This window comes from Salvelinus sp. IW2-2015, unplaced genomic scaffold (genome assembly GCF_002910315.2).
Source record: "Salvelinus sp. IW2-2015 unplaced genomic scaffold, ASM291031v2 Un_scaffold1991, whole genome shotgun sequence".
In the NCBI taxonomy this organism is placed as follows: domain Eukaryota; kingdom Metazoa; phylum Chordata; class Actinopteri; order Salmoniformes; family Salmonidae; genus Salvelinus; species Salvelinus sp. IW2-2015.
The window spans coordinates 58,412-78,153 of record NW_019943341.1 but is presented as its reverse complement, the minus strand read 5'-3'; the positions used below and the strand labels follow the sequence as shown (position 1 = coordinate 78,153).

Here is a 19,742-nt window from a genome sequence, read left to right as displayed (position 1 = left end):
AGTATAGACCATGACAACGGATGAAGAAAGAAATCAAGAGGTTTATTCACCATTGTACAACATTTATGCTGGAAGACAAACAATACTGTATGTATCGGGGCTGGTTTTTGCACAAGGTTTGGGGGAGGAGAGTCTCCCACATCTCCATAGAGACCAGATTTCCCTGCAGTTTTCATAATGCTCATTAAAATGGCACATACAATGAAAATATGATAATCGTGAACGTATACGTTCTTAGTGTTAGCCGTTGTATTCGTATATCAACAATAGTCTTTCTAAGGTCGTTTATGTAATACCATGTTCAAATGTATATATTATTTACTCGACTTAAAGGGGCAAGCTGCAGTTTGTTCATTTACTGTTGGACTTATCCATTGATTCTTGAATATACCTTAATTCATCTGTCTAACCCCAAATATAAGTTTGCTTTTTTTTTTATTGCAAACAAAGTAGACTATATAGCCTCAACATGGTTAAAACTATAATGTTGATGTCATGGATGGTCAATCCTTGCATCCATAGCTCTGTCTATGAATTTGAGAGTAGTAAGATTTCTCTAGCCCCATCTTTCAGTTTTTTACCAAAACGGGCAGGTAGGTTGGTGTGCGTTAAGAATGCATTATCTAGTGTTGTAACCTATAGTGCTCCTTTTCTGACAAATACAATGTCAAAAATATATCCAATTATTCAGTGTTTTTCTTCTATAAAATATTTACAATTTAACTATAGGACTTGTGGATAGAAGTGTGGCACCTAACATTGCTGAACAGAAATTACATACAAATCTGAACCTGCATGCTTGAGCTAAAATGAAATGTCGCATAAAATGTGTGACTGACAGAGCAGGAGGCGATTGCCTGAAGCGCTCTGCTTTTGAAAAGCAAAACGTTCCTTCTTGATGAGTGGAGGAACCGAAAACTTAAACTCAAAGTAAAGGGGGGTTGATCCAGTCAAATCCACCTTGGCTCCGGAATATTGAAATCCACCTCTGCGTTTGATATGTGCGTTTTCCCTTTTGTAACTGTGGAAAACCGCCTGTGTCCATGATGTGTCCGTAATGCAAGTTCCCGAACATAATGCTCAAAACTGTAGGCACCTTGAGACGAGGACGTGGCAGAGGGTAAGATACACATCAAAGGTCTCCTCTCTCACACACCTGCTGTTGGCAAAGCCAGCTGGACTCCTGATTGAGACTGACTGGAGAGTCGTGATCAGGTGGATTGATTGATCAGTCGTTGTTACAGTTTATTAGGAGAGGCTGGCTGCCTTAGTACTCCACAGTCACTGCTTTGGTCCTGAGGTATTCGTTAAGAGCATCCTCTCCTGCCGACAGAACAGAAGCACAGTTCAACGGTCAAACTCAAATCAAGCAAGGCTATTCAAAGCTCCTAGGCCCATTTTCTTTGAACTGTGTTTCAAGAAAAAGAAAGGTAGGCAATGGAAATCTAGGTCTATTTATGACAGACCACCAACAAAAATCAGTATATGATATGATCCCCATTCCAATATGAGTGTCCAACATGAAACCCCTTGCCTAAATGATTACATGATTAACCCCAGACTCACCAAGGTCTTTGCCGAAGCCGGACTGTTTGAAACCGCCGAACGGCGAGGCCACGTCGGTCTTGTTGTAAGTATTGACGAACACAGTCCCGGCGTCCAGCCTCTCACTCACGTACATGGCCTTGTTGATGTCACGAGTGAACACGCCGGACGCCAGGCCGAACTCGGTGTCGTTGGCTCTGTTTAGCACGCCATCTATGTCACTGAAGGTCAGAAGGGGAGAAAAAAAGACATTGGTCAGGGTTGGGAACCACAAAGAGCTCTATTACTTGGGTCTGTGATGAAGAACGGTTGTCTCTCTAAAGACTGAGGAGACGTACCCGTCTTTGAACTTGGACACCACCATGATGGGGCCAAAGGACTCCTCTTTGGCGATGAACATGTGATCCTCCACATCTGTGAACAGTGTAGGCTCCATGAAGAACCCTGGAGGGAAACCACATCACAGTGTAGTTAGAGATGATTATGATGGTGGTTGGCTGAAACATTGCATTACAGTGGCCTCCAATTGTGTTGTACTGTCAGTATTCACTAACCAGTCTTATGTTACTAACTATTCAGCGGTACATATACTATTTTATCCTACGTATATACTACATATTATATCCACATACGGTCCACAATGTCTATACATCCCATCATATACAGTTGAAGTCGGAAGTTTACATACACCTTAGCCAAATACATTTAAACTCAGTTTTTCACAATTCCTGACATTTAATCCGAGTAAAATTCCCTGTCTTAGGTCAGTTAGGATCACCACTTTATTTTAAGAATGTGAAATGTCAGAATAATAGTAGAGAGAATGATTTATGTCAGCTTTTATTTCTTTCATCACATTCCCAGTGGGTCAGAAGTTTACATATACTCAATTAGTATTTGGTAGCATTGCCTTTAAATTGTTTAACTTGGGTCAAACGTTTTGGGTAGCCTTCCACAAGCTTTCCACAATAAGTTGGGTGAATTTGGGCCATTCCTCCTGACAGAGCTGGTGTAACTGAGTCAGGTTTGTAGGCCTCCTTGCTCGCACACGCTTTTTCAGTTCTGCCCACAAATTTTCTACAGGATTGAGGTCAGGGCTTTATGATGGCCGCTCCAATACCTTGACTTTGTTGTCCTTAAGCCATTTTGCCACAACTTTGGAAGTATGCTTGGGGTCATTGTCAATTTGGAAGATCCATTTGCRACCAAGCTTTAACTTCCTGACTGATGTCTTGAGATGTTTCTTCAATATATCCACATAATTTTCCTGCCTCATGATGCCATCTATTTTGTGAAGTGCACATGTCCAACATGATGCTGCCACCCCCGTGCGTTGCGGTTGGGATGGTGTTCTTCGGCTTGCAAGCCTCCCCCGTTTTCCTCCCAACATAACAATGGTCATTATGGCCAAACAGTTCTATTTTTGTTTCATCATACCAGAGGATATTTTTCCAAAAAGTACAATCTTTGTCCCCGTGTGCAGTTGCAAACCATAGTCTGGCTTTTTTATGGCGGTTTTGGAGCAGTGGCTTCTTCCTTGCTGAGCGGCCTTTCAGGTTGTCGATATAGGACTCCTTTTACYGTGGATATAGATACTTTTGTACCTGTTTCCTCCAGCATCTTCACAAGGTCCTTTGCTGTAGTTCTGAGATTGATTTGCACTTTCCGCACCAAAGTACGTTCATCTCTAGGACACAGAACGCGTCTCCTTCCTGAGCGGTATGATGGCTGTGTGGCCCCATGGTGTTTATACTTGCGTACTATTGTTTGTACAGATGAACGTGGTACCTTCAGGCGTTTGGAAATTGCTCCCAAAGATGAACCAGACTTGTGGAGGTCTACAATTTTTTTTCTGAGGTCTTGGCTAATTTCTTTTGATTTTCCCATGATGTCAAGCAAAGAGGCACTGAGTTTGAAGGTAGAAACACACAGCCAGGGCAACTAAGGAGTGGCTCCGTAAGAAGCATCTCAAGGTCCTGGAGTGGCCTAGCCAGTCTCCAGACCTGAACCCAATAGACAATCTTTGGAGGGAGCTGAAAGTCTGTATTGCCCAGCGACAGCCCCGAAACCTGAAGGATCTGGAGAAGGTCTATATGGAGGAGTGGGCCAAAATCCCTGCTGCAGTGTGGGCAAACCTGGTCAAGAACTACAGGAAACGTATGATCTCTGTAATTGCATACAAAGGTTTCTGTACCAAATATTAAGTTCTGCTTTTCTGATGTATCAAATACTTATGTCATGCAATAAAATGCAAATTAATTACTTAAAAATCATAACAATGTGATTTTCTGAATTTTTGTTTTAGATTCCGTCTCTCACAGTTGAAGTGTACCTATGATAAAAATTACAGACCCTACATGCTTTGTAAGTAGGAAAACCTGCCAAATTGGCAGTGTATCATATACTTGTTCTCCCCACTGTGTTATATATATATATATATATATATATATATATATTATATATATATATATATATATATATATATAATAATATATATATATATACACACACACACACACACTCTGGACTCTGACAATGCTAATATTTCTAATTTTTTAATTCCATTCTTTACTTTTAGATTTGTGTGTATTGTTAGATTATTACTGTACTGTTGGAGCTAGGAACACAAGCATTTCGCACCCGCAATAACATCTGCTAAATACTGTATGTGTATACAGCTAAAACAACTTGATTTTAACACAGGTTATTCTACTATAGCTACTTTGGTATGGTGCATACTGTGATACTAAGATACTATAGTATGAAAAGACACTGCTTCAAAGTGTTTACCTGGCCTGTCCACCTGCTTGCCCCCGTACACCAGCGTGGCGCCCTCCTTCATGCCCACCTCACAGTACTCCACCAGCTTGTCCATGTGGGCCTTGTGGTTCTGGGGCCCGTGGTCCGTGGAGCGGTGCAGAGGATCACCACCTTCATTTTCTTTATCTCCTCCACCTGATGGGGGAAGAGGAGGGGAGACGGAGGAGAGGAATGCAAGGCTATGACGAGGAAAAGGATCTTGAGAGACCCTTGAGCTACGCTACACGGAGACTCAGTTGTTGTGGGGGTGAGGAAACGGAGGAAGGGGAGGAAGAGGAAAAGTGTATTGTGTGTTTTGGACTGTTGTGGGAGGGTTCAGGATACTCCACTCTCCTGATGTACTCATCATGTATGGACTCCTCCACGAACAGGCGTCCAGCAGCGATGCAGTTCTCTCCTTTGTTGAAGAACACAGAACTCATACCCTGTAGAAAGGGAGATGGAGGGGAGGGAATATGACGAAAATAAGAGCAGGTCAAATGAAGAAATTCGAAGACACAGGTACGAAGTCCCTCTCCTCTTTCCTTCTCCTTTAGTTACTCTCTCTCTTTTCTCTTTCCCTCCCTCTCTCACCATGCGCACAGCCTTGTCCATGTCACAGTCGCTGAAGATGATGAGTGGAGACTTCCCCTCTAGCTCCAGAGAAACCTTCTTCAGGTTACTCAGCGCACAGCTGCAACAGGAAATTACACGCGAGCATGAGCAGGAAGTAGCTCAATATCAACCAATCAGGAATAAGTGGGGTCCCAGCCCCCTACTGTACCTTTTCATGATCTGTTTGCCGATAGGGGTGGAGCCTGTGAAGCCCAGTTTACGGATGTCAGGGTGGTCAGACATGCGCTGTCCCACCATCCCACCTATTAGAGAGATGGGGGATAGGGAGTAGAGAGAGAGAAAGGTGTGAGAGGGCGCAGGGAGGAAAGGGTAGTAGAGATGGGGGAGAGTGGGTGGTAGATGGAGTGAGAGAAACAGAAAAATAAAGATTAGAATTTAAAACCTTACCTAATGAGTCACCCACAGATCTCCTGGAGAACCTCTCCCTTCCCACAAGCTCTTGCTCCCTTGTGTCCTGTTACCTGAGCCAGGAACGATGTTGATGACTCCCTTGGGAATGCCAGCCTTCACAGTCAGCTCGGCAAACTTCAGGGCTGACAGAGGAGTAACCTTTTGGCGAGAGCAGAGAGCGAGTGAAACACGTTCCTTGCTGTGGACACGGGGAAACTCTTCAAGTGAATCAAATGACATCTGATATTCACATATGTTTGTTCAGCAATGTGCAGTGCTAGAGAGGCTATTTTAACACGTCGGCCTGCAGAGAAAGGTTACGTTAGGTAGAGTTGTGTGTGACAGGTAGAGTCGTGTGTGACTGCCGTGTTACATAAGTTGTTACCTGCTGGTATAAAATCTACGACTGAATCTGTTGTAACGTGTGCAGGTGTATGTTTTCTCACCTGTGCAGGTTTCAGGACCAGTGTGTTTCAGCAGCGAGGCAGGCGGCACTCTTCCATGCCAGCATCATGAGTGGGTAGTTCCAGGGAATGACGATGGCACACACACTGGCACCCAGGAAACACACAACACACAACACTCACCATGAGCGGGTGCCTCAGGTCAGCCAAATGCAGTGGTTACTACAACCAATACTCATACTAAAACCACTACTCATGAATCATGTTCATATCTAAATCCATATTGATATTTCCTGGTAGAGTTGTATGTGAACTCTGACCCCTTACCCCAGAGGTTCCTTCTTGGTGAAGGTCAGATTGCGATTGGGCCTGGCCTGGTTGATGGGTATCGTCTTGCCCTGTAGCAGACATGATATAATAGACATGATAAGATATGCATAGACTACTAATCACTGAAGAATATCTAGATAACTAGGTCAGGATTTGGCAAACAGGGACATGTGAATGAAAAAGAAGTGGAGCAGTTTCATCATACAAAACCCTGCAACATCTTTATAAAACCCTCCAAACAAAAAAAGAAACGTCCTTTCACTGTCAACTGCGTTTTATTTTCAGCAAACTTAACATGTGTAATATTTGTATGAACATAACAAAATTCAACAACTGAGACATAAACTGAACAAGTTCCACAGACATTGAATAATGTGTCCCTGAACAAAGGGGGGCTCAAATCAAAAGTAAGTCAATATCTGGGGTGGCCACCAGCTGCATTAAGTACTGCCGTACTCTCCTCATGGACTGCACCAGATTTACCAGTTCTTGCTGTGAGATGTTACCCCACTCTTCCACCAAGGCACCTGCAAGTTCCCAGACATTTCTGGGGGGAATGGCCCTAGCCCTCGGTCCCAGACCGATCCAACAGGTCCCAGACGTGCTCAATGGGATTGAGATCCGGGCTCTTTGCTGGCCATGGAAGAACACTGACATTCCTGTCTTGCAGGAAATCACGCACAGAACGAGCAGTATGGCTGGTGGCATTGTCATGCTGGAGGGTCATGTCAGGATGAGCCTGCAGGAAGGGTACCACATGAGGGAGGAGGATGTCTTTCCTGTAACGCACAGCGTTGAGATTGCCTGCAATGACAACAAGCTCAGTCCGATGATGCTGTGACGCACCGCCCCAGACCATGACGGACCCTCCACCTCCAAATCGATCCCGCTCCAGAGTACAGGCCTCGATGTAACGCTCATTCCTTCGACCATAAACGCGAATCCAACCATCACCCCTGGTGAGACAAAACCACGACTCGTCAGTGAAGAGCCCTTTTGCCAGTCCTGTCTGGTCCAGCGACGGTGGGTTTGTGCCCAAAGGCAACGTTGTTGCCGGAGATGTCTGGTGAGGACCTGCCTTACAACAGGCCTACAAGCCCTCAGTCCAGCCCCTCTCAGCCTATTGCGGACAGTCTGAGCACTGATGGAGGGATTGTGCATTCCTGGTGTAATTCGGACAGTTGTTGTTGCCATCCTGTACCTGTCCCGCAGGTGTGATGTTCGGATGTACCGATCCTGTGCAGGTGTTGTTACACGTGGTCTGTCACTGCGAGGACGATCAGCTGTCCGTCCTGTCTCCCTGTAGCTCTGTCTTAGGCGTCTCACAGTACGGACACTGCAATTCTTTGCCCTTGCACACATCTGGAGTCCTCATGCCTCCTTGCATCATGCCTAAGGCACGTTGACACAGATGAGCAGGGACCCTGGGCATCTTTATTTTGGTGTTTTTCAGAGTCAGTAGAAAGGCCTCTCTAGTGTCCTAAGTTTTCAGAACTGTGACCTTAATTGCCTATTGTCTGTAAGCTGTTAGTGTCTTAACGACCGTTCCACAGGTGCATGTTCATTAATTGTTTATGGTTCATTGAACAAGCATGGGAAACAGTGTTTAAACCCTTTACAATTAAGATTTGTGAAGTTATTTGGATTTTTACGAATTATCTCTGAAAGACAGGGTCCTGAAAAAGGGACGTTTCTTTTTTTGCTGAGTTTATTTCACATATCTGGTCCATGCAGGTGAAACTGTACCTGGATCTTGTCGCACCAGCCGGCAAAGTAGCGGAAGGTCTGGATGGACATGCCTACGTGGGTCTTCAGGGCCAGGGTATAGACAGCTCCAGAGTCTATGGACTCTATGGTGGCTAACTCCTCCTGGTGCTCCTCCATAAGGTCAGCCAGCCTGGTAGGGAGGGGAGGTCAACAAGAGAGATGGAGGTAGGTTCAAGGGTCCACTGGCAGTCTTTGTCCTCAAAATATATTATTGTTGTATAAATGGATATAAATCTGCACTATATAAACAAGTTCCCTGATAGTAACTATACTCCATAATGAGTCGAGGCAGATCTCCACCAGGCCTCTAGGAGGCGCTGTAGGCTTGGTGCTCACTTGTACAGCAGGGTGCCACGATCTCTAGGGTTCATCCTGCCCCAGGGGCCAACCTCAAAGGCCTCTTTGGCTGCTGCTACCGCCCGGTCCACATCTCCCACTGACGCGTAGGCTACCTTACAGATCACCTAGGGAAAAGGGTTAACATTTAATGACCTCTCAATACAATAATGTCCACGAGTATGTATGTCAGTGTGTATGTGAGAGTGTATATCTAAGTATGATCGATGAGAAATAGTAGGGTGTGTGTGTGTGTTCAGGCGTATCTGTTTAGCATTACTAACTCACAGAGCCATCGGCAGGGTTGATGGTATCGGCGGTCTTGCCGTTCTCTGCGTCCTCAAACTTGCCATTGATGAAACACTGCCAAGGCATCTTCACGTCGATAGTCGATTTGTCTCGTCATAAACTCGTCGCTTGGCTTATAGTCTGTGAACCACAGGGAACCACAAATGGTGGGACCGAGATATAATCATTCAATATTCATCACGTTCATTATACACGATCGATAATATACAGATCCAACCGTGTCTCAAAACATGTGTATATGTGTGATATAAACACTTGGAAATATAAGTGGAAAGTGAGTGGGAAACATACTGTTTCTCATCATCAATAATAACACCATCTGTGCTCTGTATGACTACCTGGTCCCAGTCAGTTTGTCCTGTATTGCCAACTCCTATGGTCATTAATTGTGGTGCCTTTGCCAACTCCTATGATCATTGTTGCACAACTGACCATAGGAGTTGGCAAGACAGCACAAACTGATCTGGGACCAGGCAGTTGTTTGTCTGACTCACATAGTCGATGACCATCTCCTCCTCCTGGTCCTCTCCCCTCACCCTTCTCACAAACATCTGGATGAAGTCCTGGAAGGTGGTGGCCATGTACACGTCCTCATTCTGCAGCTGCAACCCTGCACACTTCTGCTTGATCTCCTCCACCAGCCTGGGGAGAAGATGGGGTTATAGCAGAGTTTTTAGGTCATAGTGAGGTTACGTCAGGTCATAGGATTATATGTCACTCAGGTAAATGGGGTCAACTAGGGTCACAAAAGTCACCCTGATAATCAAAAGCTGTGATCACTGTTAATAAAATACATAACGAATAAACTCTAGGTCAAGTGAGGGAAATGAAGGGTTAAAACCAGGTCAATGCCAGTGAAAGCATACACTCACCTGACCACGTCCATAGAAGCAGCTCCTGACTTGAAGAAGTCTGTGGTTCCTCGATGGCAAGCAACGTTGCTCAGAATGCCTTTCCAGATGTCCTGGAGCGACACACACTGAATCAGTGGCGCTACCTGAACAGACTTCTATCTGAATCATGCATTGGCAACATGGTGGTATACTAAGTAACAGATTCTGTTGTAGTAGTGTCAAACTGTCACACATGGCTATGTGGAAGCTTCAGAGATACAATGAGAAACGTCTCGTATCTCCTCTGCCATCTTCTTCTCGTCATCAGTCAGCTCCACGCTGGCGGTGTCTCCTGAAGAGAAGTACTTAGCAGCAGAGATCATCTTCCCATCCTCAAAACTGCAGGTTCTTCACCATCAGCTGTGGAGGAACCAGAGGAGGAAGAGGGTGAGGAGAGGGAGAAGGAGGAGAGACAACACATAGGTTAGGCCTGAGCTATGTCTTAATGACTAACTGGAGAAATCATTCACAAAATGAACATTAGAAGCCATCGGAAGTTGATAGATATAGTGCTCCATGTTACAGCACAGGTAAATAAGCCAACAGGGTTGCCACTAGACACTTGGCTGTATCTTTGTTCATTTCCCATTGATCTCATTTTCGAGACTCACCGCTTTGCTATCTGACCCGTCCAGAACCAAGCCGTTCTTGGTGACGACACCGGCTTGGGACGCCCCCTCTATCTCCAGGGGCTGACCGGCTGGCAACCGACTCTCCCAGCATGGATGACCCGTACACAGTCACAGTCTAAGGAGGGAGAGATACACGGGTTCGATTGACATACTGACAATGAGACAGACACACACACACCACACACAGTAATACAGAAACAGAACATTGAACACTACGTACAGTTCATACACACACTGTAAATGTAATTGTGTGTGTGTGCGAGTGTGGTGTTTTAGGGAACGCACCTGACCATCAATGACCGTCCAGCCCCGGGGACTTTGTCGTGGCCGCGGATCCAGTTGTGGATAGCCTCTGCCGGCTGGGCGAGGTTGACCTGGAGGAGAGAAAGAAGATGGAGAGGGTGAGGAAGAAAATCTTCCTTTTCTAGGAATCAGGGGGAGGCCAAACAGTTGCTGCTTATCATGCAACACTTAGACGAGGACCTTAAAAATACCCCCCCCACTCGCCAGTGCTGTAGGTTGTCACGACTTCTGCCGAAGTCAGCCCCTCTCCTTGTTCGGGCGGCGTTCGGCGATCGACGTCACCGCTTTCTAGCCATCACCACTACATTTTCCGTATATCCATTTGTCTTGTCTGTTTCATACACACCTGGTTTCATTTCCCCAATTAGCTACTTAACCCTCTGTTTCCCATCATGTTTTGTGTGTAATTGTTCATGTTATGTGGTGTTAGTTTACGCGCTTTACTTTTATGTTCCGTTTTTTGAGGCGAGTTTGATTCATGTAGTGCTCTCGTTTTTGGAACTATAATAAGAGTGTGCCTGTTCATTACACTCTGCTCTCCTGCACCTGACTTCGCCTCCAATACACCATCCTGACAGTAGGCTCTAGTAAGTTAACACTCCCCCCACCCCGTCAAACCATACCCCCTCCTTAGACAACCCCTCATCCCATTCTGGCCCTAGTACATCACCCTCTGCTAAACAGGACTTTCCAAACTGAGTAATGAACGGACGTATTGTGAAATGAAATGGCTACAAATTGAGCAACATCAAAACTACCCTAACAGTTTTCAGGAGAAAACAATCATTTGGGCAAAAAAGTGACAGGACAGAAAAGATTTGAATGGTTATTTCCTAACATGATATTTGACTTAGTTTCCTTCATTCCCTACAAACAGCCTTAACCAGGTGACGCTGTGGGCAGTATCTCTCGCTGTTGATGTTTCACACCCACATTCAGTATCTCACCTTGGATTGGACTTTCTTCTGGATACCCTCGTAGCTGGCCCCCTCCTCTGTCTGGGGGACGCGTGGGGCCTTCCCATCAGCGATCAGCTGCACTGACTCCACCTGCACCACAAGAATACACCAGCCCCCAAGCAATGTCAGTGTGTTACGTGTTAAAGCAGTGGGACTGTGATATGTTTTATCCTGACTGTGATCCGATGATGGTGCGTTGCTACGGTTACCATGGCCTTGATGCCCTCTGGAAAGAGGAAGCGATTGTAGAGGGAGTCCACTGTGTCGTTGGGTTCCACAGGACACTCTCTCTGGAGCAGAATGGGACCCGTGTCCAGACCGTCATCAGCCCAGAAGATGGAGAACCCAGCCTTCTTATCTCCCTCGATCAGCGTCCTAAGGAGGACACAGGACACAGAACCAGGTCAGACACAGAACCAACGTCATGCATAGAACCACGGTCATACATAGGAACTGGGATTTACACAGAAACAGGGTCATACATAGGAACTGGGATGTACACAGAAACAGGGTCATACATAGGAACTGGGATGTACAATGAAACAGGGTTATCATAGGACTGGGATGTACACAGAAACAGGGTCATACATAGGACTGGGATGTACACAGAAACAGGGTCTCATACTAGGAACTGGGATGTACACAGAAAGCCAGGGTCATACATAGGAACTGGGATGTACACAGAAACAGGGTCCATAACATAGGAACTGGGATGTCCACAGAAACAGGGTCATACATAGGAACTGGGATGTACACAGAAACAGGGTCATACATAGGAACTGGGATGTACACAGAAACAGGGTCATACATAGGAACCATATGGAGCAGGTCACTCATGGAATCGGTTCATGCATAAAACCAGGAACTAAACTGTGACACATTTTTTGACCAGTATTGTCATAGCAAAATACTCCAGCAGCAACAGGATTTGAACACTTAGTTAATAATGCTGCTAAATCGGTGATTAAGCTATTAGCTGGAAAAAAGTAGGCTACGTGAAAAGTGCAATAATGTTAACATAACTGTGTGTGTGCAGGTTTTCAGTTAATTTATGTCAATCACAAAGCTCATCAGACACAGATCAGTGTCAAATATTGGCTAAATCCACATAGCTGTTCACACACAGAGACGCACACACACACCCAACACGGATAACAGGAACCGAGAATAGATAAGGGTAGGAAAAAGATAAGACAAACTGTACTCAGCCAAACACATTACAAACAGTTCATCCCCAAACTAGACTAGTTAGATAGCACCTCTCACTCCTGCTCAGCTCTCCAGCAGGTGTTTAACTATATGGGCAAGGCACACACTAAAGACTTTACACTGGTCACGATTACGTATTGACAACAGCTGAAATGATCACATGTGCCTCTGCACTTGACTGTCTCCATAGGGTCATAGTGTCTACAGCAGTGATCCTGCGTAGGCCTATTTCAAGAGTCAAGCACACTTGTTATTCTGTCTGTCTTCTCTGGTGGTCAGTTTAGGCCTGGCTCACCCACACACCCCTTAACAGGCTAACCCTTGACCTTCGTGACAGACAGACAGACAGACAGACAGACAGACAGACAGACAGACAGACAGACAGACAGACAGACAGACAGACAGACAGACAGACAGACACACACACATACCCACCTACCCCACCACACACGCCTATAAACCTTAATCCTCTCACTATCTTAAAACCCTTTCTTCTCCCTCACCAGTTGATGGCGGAGGCCCCGCGGTGCAGGGGCAGGATGGAGGGGTGGTAGATGATGGAGCCGTGGGCCGGGTGGTCGATCACGTTCATGGGGATGAACTGGGAGCAGAAGGGCATGACGTTGAGCTCCGCCCCCACCGCCTTGTAGGCCTCCACTACTTCTGGGATGGGCTTCCCTTTGACACGCCACCGCGGGAACTTAAAGACCGGCGTCCCGTCCTTCTCCGCCACTACCGCTGGGGGGGTAGTAACAGGGATTTGATGACTTTGACAAATATTGAATTCTTTATCTATCTTGTAAATTGATAGGTGATCATAAAAATAGTCAGGAAGACAGGAATGATAGAACATTACAACATCTCTATATTTTCTCTCTGTTAGTTTAGACTAGTTTTTCCTTTTGTACAGTATACAGTATGTGAGTGTGTATCTCAGTTTATCTGTGTGACCGTTATCTGTGTGATCTGGGTGTGCGTCAGGGTTGGGGTCAATTCTGAATTGAGTTCCAAATTGCTCTTTCATTTCAATTAAATTATTGAATTTGATTTGGCCACACCCCACATGAAGCAGAATTTGAATAGAATTTGAATGAAAGGAAGTAGAATTTAATTAAATGAAATTCAAATGGATTATTTATTCTACACATCACCACAGTAATGTTTATTTTGATATCATGTATGGTTACCACTACCATAAGGTTGAAACATTCTCCTAAAACAATTTAAAATAATTAATGGTCTGGATATATTCTAAGACATTGTTGTGAGTTGTCTATAATAATTCATAATTTGCTTAGTGTTTTTAAATATCAGAAAAAAATACATTGCATTAGATCAAACACTGCAGTATGGAAGGGAACAATCTAGCGTCTCATGACAATGAAAAATACTGTTTGACATCTTTGAGTTATAATCAAACTAATATTTGAAATGGTATGTGAATTCTTTGCATTAATAAGTAGCATATCCTGTTGATAAAAGACTTCTCATATGAATGACACTTTCATATTTCACGTCTCAGTTGAATTGCTTTGAATTGCTTTGAATTAAATTCAAATCAAATTATCCTTCCTGTGGTGTGTGGCCAATTCAAATTCAATTCAAATTCACTGTTTGAATCAAATTAAATTCAGAAATTCCGAATTGACCCCAACCCTGGTGTGCGTGGTGGTTCCGGTCTTCCCCAGTTCCAACCAGTTCCAGGACACAGCCTGCTCCATTACCCTATTAGGGATAGGGTCACATGAAACCCACACTTTGGCCCCACCTGCTCCACACAAATTAAATTCCACACAAACGCTGATGGGAGGGGTGGGACTGGACAGGGAGCTGGCCCGGGGGCACACGGTCCATCTCAGGGTGTGTGCATGCGTCGGTGTGTGTGTGTGTGGTAAAGGCCTGGACACATGGAGTTGTTGGCCTCATCCAGCCAGCTGTCCTAATCTGGGTGCTAAACATGGTAGTAGCCTCATAGTACTAGAAGGCCATGCTTTATGTCATGGCAATAAGCTAAGTGTTAGAGACTGTTTGACTCGCAGACGGTTAGGCTAATAGAGACATTTTCTGTTTACCATTCAACGTTACATTGGAGTGATGCGCGGGCATCCTGACATCAAAAATCTCTGTAGCAGGATAGCTAAAGCTGATGTCGGGACGTTGCCACTACTTAACAGGAAGTGAATGTTGACCATGAAAACATGCAGGACTGGTGGCTATAGCACATTATTCTTCTGGCTTTATCTAACTCTATTGTTCATATTTTACCTTGACTTGCTAGCTTGCTAGGTAATCATGACATCTGCGATGCTGTAGACGATAACCATCTGATTCCGTGTTTGTTAACTTGTACGCGCTGAAGTTGCATGGGATCGTATCCACTGCTAGGTAAACAAAGAGGTTTCTGATGACTGTGCGTGCAACTTTTCATGAAGCGGGAAATGGGTCTATAGATGTGACATTACATCATCATTACATTGTCAAGTAAACACTTAAAACAGTAGGCAAAAAATACCCACAATCTAACCATCTGCTTGGTAAATACTTTGCCCCAGAATAACCGGCAAATCAAATGTGAAACAATGTTTTATTCAAATGTCTGACCATATCGTGCAACAAGGTTTCCTTTACAGTACCTGTGTCCAGCAATTCAGACCCTGACATGTCTCTGGACCAGAGGTCCTCTGCCAGATCATGGGAACTCATAGGGGAATGTTATTTTTACAGGGATGGCTAARAATCGTAATAACATAGAGATCTGTTTCCCTGGCCAAAAGGTACAAACCTCTCCATCCTGTGCCAAGAACTCAGTGGGCTGCTGTTTAACTTCACTGCAGAGCAGAGGAGAATGGTGGAAATAGCTATAGGAGAACAGGGTCATTGTAATGGTTGGAATGGAATAAATGGAACAGAGTCAAACATGTGGTTTCAATATGTTTGCTGTGTTTGATACCGTTCCAGTCATTACAATGAGCCTGTCCTCCTATAGCTTCTCCCACCAGCCTCTTCTGCTGCAGTCAGGCTGAACTGAAGCTAGACTAAATCAGGGTAATAGGGACTAACAGGGTTTGGTCAGGGGTGTGTATCTCCCCTGTGTGTGGTTGTTTGTTTGCCTAGCAAGGACGCAGTGGCGTTAAACAAAGGATAATGTCCCATCTAGTCAGTTATTCTCTCTATAGAGAGAGAGGATAGAGCAAAGCAGAGATAGAATGAAGAAAGAGAAAGGGGGAGAAGCACAGTACAGGGACCCTTGCCGTCTCAGCTGATGCCTGCTGGGTAAAATAATGTGCATCACATCAAACCAGCCGCGGCGACAGATGGCGGCAGACTTTTCACCTCACTGCTGCTCCTCTGGGTCGACTCAGGGCCTCTCCCTACTAAATCAATGGGCCCACAGTCCCAGGGCTAACGCTGGGCATAAAGGTCTTTGTACAGAAGCCTTACAGAGTCAACACGGATCTACCTCCCTCGCTGACAGATCATCAGGGACACCACTGAAGCCATTACGTCTCATTTAGAAAAGTGACTGGGAGTAATCATTTACACAAACTCCACTAACTCAGTTAGACCGTGGGAGTCTGGGAGAGGACGGACTGGATCATGACTGAGGCCATGCAGATGGTAACAATGTAAAGAGGTGGCCATGCTCTGGTGAGGATGCAAGCATGCCACTTCCATAAATGCTTTTCTGCAATATTCATTCACTGAGTCATGAGAGAGACTCCCCCTCCAGTCATCACCAGCGTGTCAATACTTACCCAGAGGGTCTGCCTTGCCATCCCTATCTGGCACAGTGAACACGCCCACCACCTTATGGCCCTGCTTCCGTAGGTTTGTGTACACTTCCTGTCCAAACAGGCTCTGGCCAATCAGAGCCAGTCTCAGCTTATTTTGGTAATAATTCTGGAGGAAACAGGAGAGAAGAAAGAGCATGTGAGTTAGAGTGGTAAAAACTATTTCTCACACACAACAAGAATAGCCTATACTGTACTGGTGGGTTTTAAGATCGTTTTTCCTCATATTCCTCCTTTGAACCAATATGACCAAATACTGAATACTTGTCCCTAGAATTTCTAAGCAAACAGCTGGAGGCAGGGCTTTCTCCTATAGATCTCCRTTTTTATGGAATGGTCTGCCTACCCATGTGAGAGACGCAGACTCGGGTCTCCAACCTTAAGTCTTTACTGAAGACTTATCTTCTTCAGTAGGTCATATTGATTGAGTGTAGTCTGGCCCAGGAGTGTGAAGGTGAACAGAAAGGCCTGGAGCAACGAACCGCCCTTGCTGTCTCTGCCTGGCCGGTTCCCTCTCTCCACTGGGATTCTCTGCCTTAACCTATTACAGGGCTGAGTCACTGGCTTACTGTGCTCTTTCATGCCGTCCCTAGGAGGGGTGCGTCACTTGAGTGGGTTGAGTCACTGACGTGATCTTCCTGTCTGGGTTGGCGCCCCCCTTGGTTTGTGCCGTGCGGAGATCTTTGTGGGCTATACTCGGCCTTGTCTCAGGATTGTAAGTTGGTGGTTGAAGATATCCCTCTAGTGTGCGGGGCTGTGCTTTGGCAAAGTGGGTGGGGTTATTATCCTTCCTGTTTGCCCCTGTCCGGGGGTATCATCGGATGGGGCCACAGTGTCTCCTGACCCCTCCTGTCTCAGCCCTAGTATTATGCTGCAGTAGTTTATGTGTCGGGGCTAGGGTCAGTTTGTTATACTGGAGTACTTCTCCTGTCTTATCCGGTGTCCTGTGTGAATTTAAGTATGCTCTCTCTAATCTCTCCTTCTCTCTTCTTTTCTCTCTCTCGGAGGACCTGAGCCCTACACATGCGTCAGGACTACCCGGCATGATGACTCCTTGCTGTCACCAGTCCACCTGGCCTTGCTGCTGTTCCAGTTTCAACTGTTCTGCCTGCGGCTATGGAACCCTGACCTGTCCACCCGGACGTCTACCTGTCCCAGACCTGCTGTTTTCAACTCTCTAGAGACCGCAGGAGCGTAGAGATACTCTTAATGATCGGCTATGAAAAGCCAACGACATTTACTCCTGAGGTGCTGACTTGCTACACCTCATAACTTCATTATTATTATTTGACCATGCTGGTCATTTATGAACATTTGAACATCTTGGCCATGTTCTGTTATAATCTCCACCCGGCACAGCCAGAAGAGGACTGGCACCCCTCATAGCCTGGTTCCTCTCTAGGGTTCTCCTAGGTTTTGGCCTTCTAGGGAGTTTTCCTAGCCACCGTGCTTCTACACCTGGCATTGCTTGCTGTTTGGGGTTTTAGGCTGGGTTTCTGTACAGCACTTCGAGATATTAGCTGATGTACGAAGGGCTATATAAAATAAATTTGATTTGAGACAAACTCCAACTTTCAATTGGACCATACTCATGTCCATGACCAATATTCAGTTTCACTTCTAACATCCCTCGTGTTGAGTATACATAGACATTTTGTAACGTTGAAAAGCATTTATGCTACTCTTTCCCTCTCCATTGGCAAGTTTTTGTTTTGTTTCTGGCAGCCAGACTGGCCCAATGGGCAATAAATCGTGGTCCTCTGGGAGAGAGTGGTCTGAAATGCTATTGGCTACAGAGAGCACAACCTCCTCCACCAACTAGAATGAATGCTCAAGTAAGTTCAAATGGCTACTCCAATCAGTGTGTCTGTCTGGAAGTTCATGTGAAAATGGAAAGTTTCAAGTTTCCTATGCCCGAAATAGACTAGGAATAAAGTAAATCTACAGAGGTTCATGTGTAATAACAACATAATACATGTTAAGACAATGTGTTATTCAATTTTTATAGCCTAATGTAAACAGCTCCCGTGAAGGCTTACACACAGACAGGCATGGTAGGCTATACTTTTCCAGCACTGACTACCTATCAACCGGCTAAAACGGCCATGATAAGAGATACATTTCTGGCGTTACATTGTAACCACCTACAGTAGCAGTTTGATAGGGGCCGGTGTTGTTTACACAACACCTACAAAACCATATCTTAGCAGTCCATTTTCCTTGCTAATGTCAGTCGAATTATAGGCAGTTCGTTGCGGGTATGTAGACTTCTGGATAGTGTGTTGCTAAGCCGCTCTGCTCAGCTGTCTGTGGTCTCTCTCGTTCAGCTGATGCAACTCCCCACGAACCGTACAGTGGAAATAATTCGTGCAGCGATGGAGAAGCGTGCATAACGTGGCAATTGACAAAGACATGCCTTTCTTTGTATGGTTGTTAAAATAGATTGTACATAATATACATTCGCCTTTATAGTAATAACTTTAATAATGCTGCATATCAGGTATCAAAATAGAGAACTGTCAAGCATGCATCATATTTTGATTAGATTGTAGGCTACTCTGAGTGTGTCCTGTGCACACCCAGGCATTGACAGATCTGAGACCGAGTCATTCATTGATTGTAACATATGAAGATGACTCAATTTTAACCTGATAGATATTCATGCACCAGAACAACAATGATAACATCGTGTGAATCAGCTGGCAAGCAATCAGGATTCTCCATAGTGACAAATTGGAAGGCAGGGGGACACACAGAGGGTATAGCTGATGCAACATAAACAATGTTACTTACAGAGCTGGTAGAGAATTTCCTAATGATTCGGTTCGCTGTCCACAACATGATGGCTGTATTAATTAACACAAATTAAAATACAACAGAATTAGTCCAACGTGGTCTGGGGACGTGTGGGAGCTCCTGATGACACACACACCTGCCTCGCAATGACAGTGATTAGAGCTAGCCACAGCCAGCTATACCCGAGAACCGGCGTGTGCGCGAGGTACTGTCTACGTGCGCGCTCACGCGTCCTACTACCTCCTTCAACGAGGCACGCATGTATTTGACATTTCGGTGCGTTTGACAGCAAGTCTTTCACAGTTTTATCTGTTGCCTAGGGTAAATTATTTAAAAAAAATGTCCTGGTGTTGTAGTAAGAATTGCTGTTCGACATGAATTATGCGTGCTACCAGTGGAATATAGTTGTCCTTTTATCAAAAGACCACGAAACCGGCTCGGACACGAGGACGCAACATTGATCGACATTCATGTAAAAAGAAACGCGTTAGCTTCATCTTGCGCCCCTCTTGAATGGGTTATGACGAGTAGGCTACTATTACATTGTAATTACATTGTAATCAGATATAAATAGCAGCCATTATGTTGTATTTTAGGTTGGTGCATTTTATACATAATGATCTGTATTAGTTTATTTCAATGT

General features: G+C 45.1%; 1 protein-coding gene across 1 annotated transcript; it reads right to left on the bottom strand.

Moving 5' to 3' along the window:
* Positions 1 to 21: 21 nt before the first annotated feature.
* Positions 22 to 19,277, bottom strand: LOC112072655 (mitochondrial 10-formyltetrahydrofolate dehydrogenase-like). Its single transcript, XM_070439874.1, is given in 28 exon segments — positions 22 to 1,323; positions 1,567 to 1,766; positions 1,884 to 1,989; positions 4,336 to 4,476; positions 4,479 to 4,500; positions 4,695 to 4,790; positions 4,939 to 5,038; positions 5,129 to 5,222; positions 5,442 to 5,529; positions 5,817 to 5,845; positions 5,848 to 5,921; positions 6,102 to 6,172; positions 7,851 to 8,001; positions 8,208 to 8,335; positions 8,496 to 8,605; positions 9,007 to 9,158; positions 9,389 to 9,467; positions 9,630 to 9,747; positions 9,749 to 9,769; positions 10,021 to 10,113; positions 10,115 to 10,156; positions 10,327 to 10,349; positions 10,352 to 10,415; positions 11,292 to 11,393; positions 11,513 to 11,678; positions 13,016 to 13,250; positions 16,268 to 16,412; positions 19,097 to 19,277. Coding segments are annotated over 28 exon segments (2,754 nt in total). The 5' UTR covers positions 19,145 to 19,277; the 3' UTR covers positions 22 to 1,267.
* Positions 19,278 to 19,742: the final 465 nt, after the last annotated feature.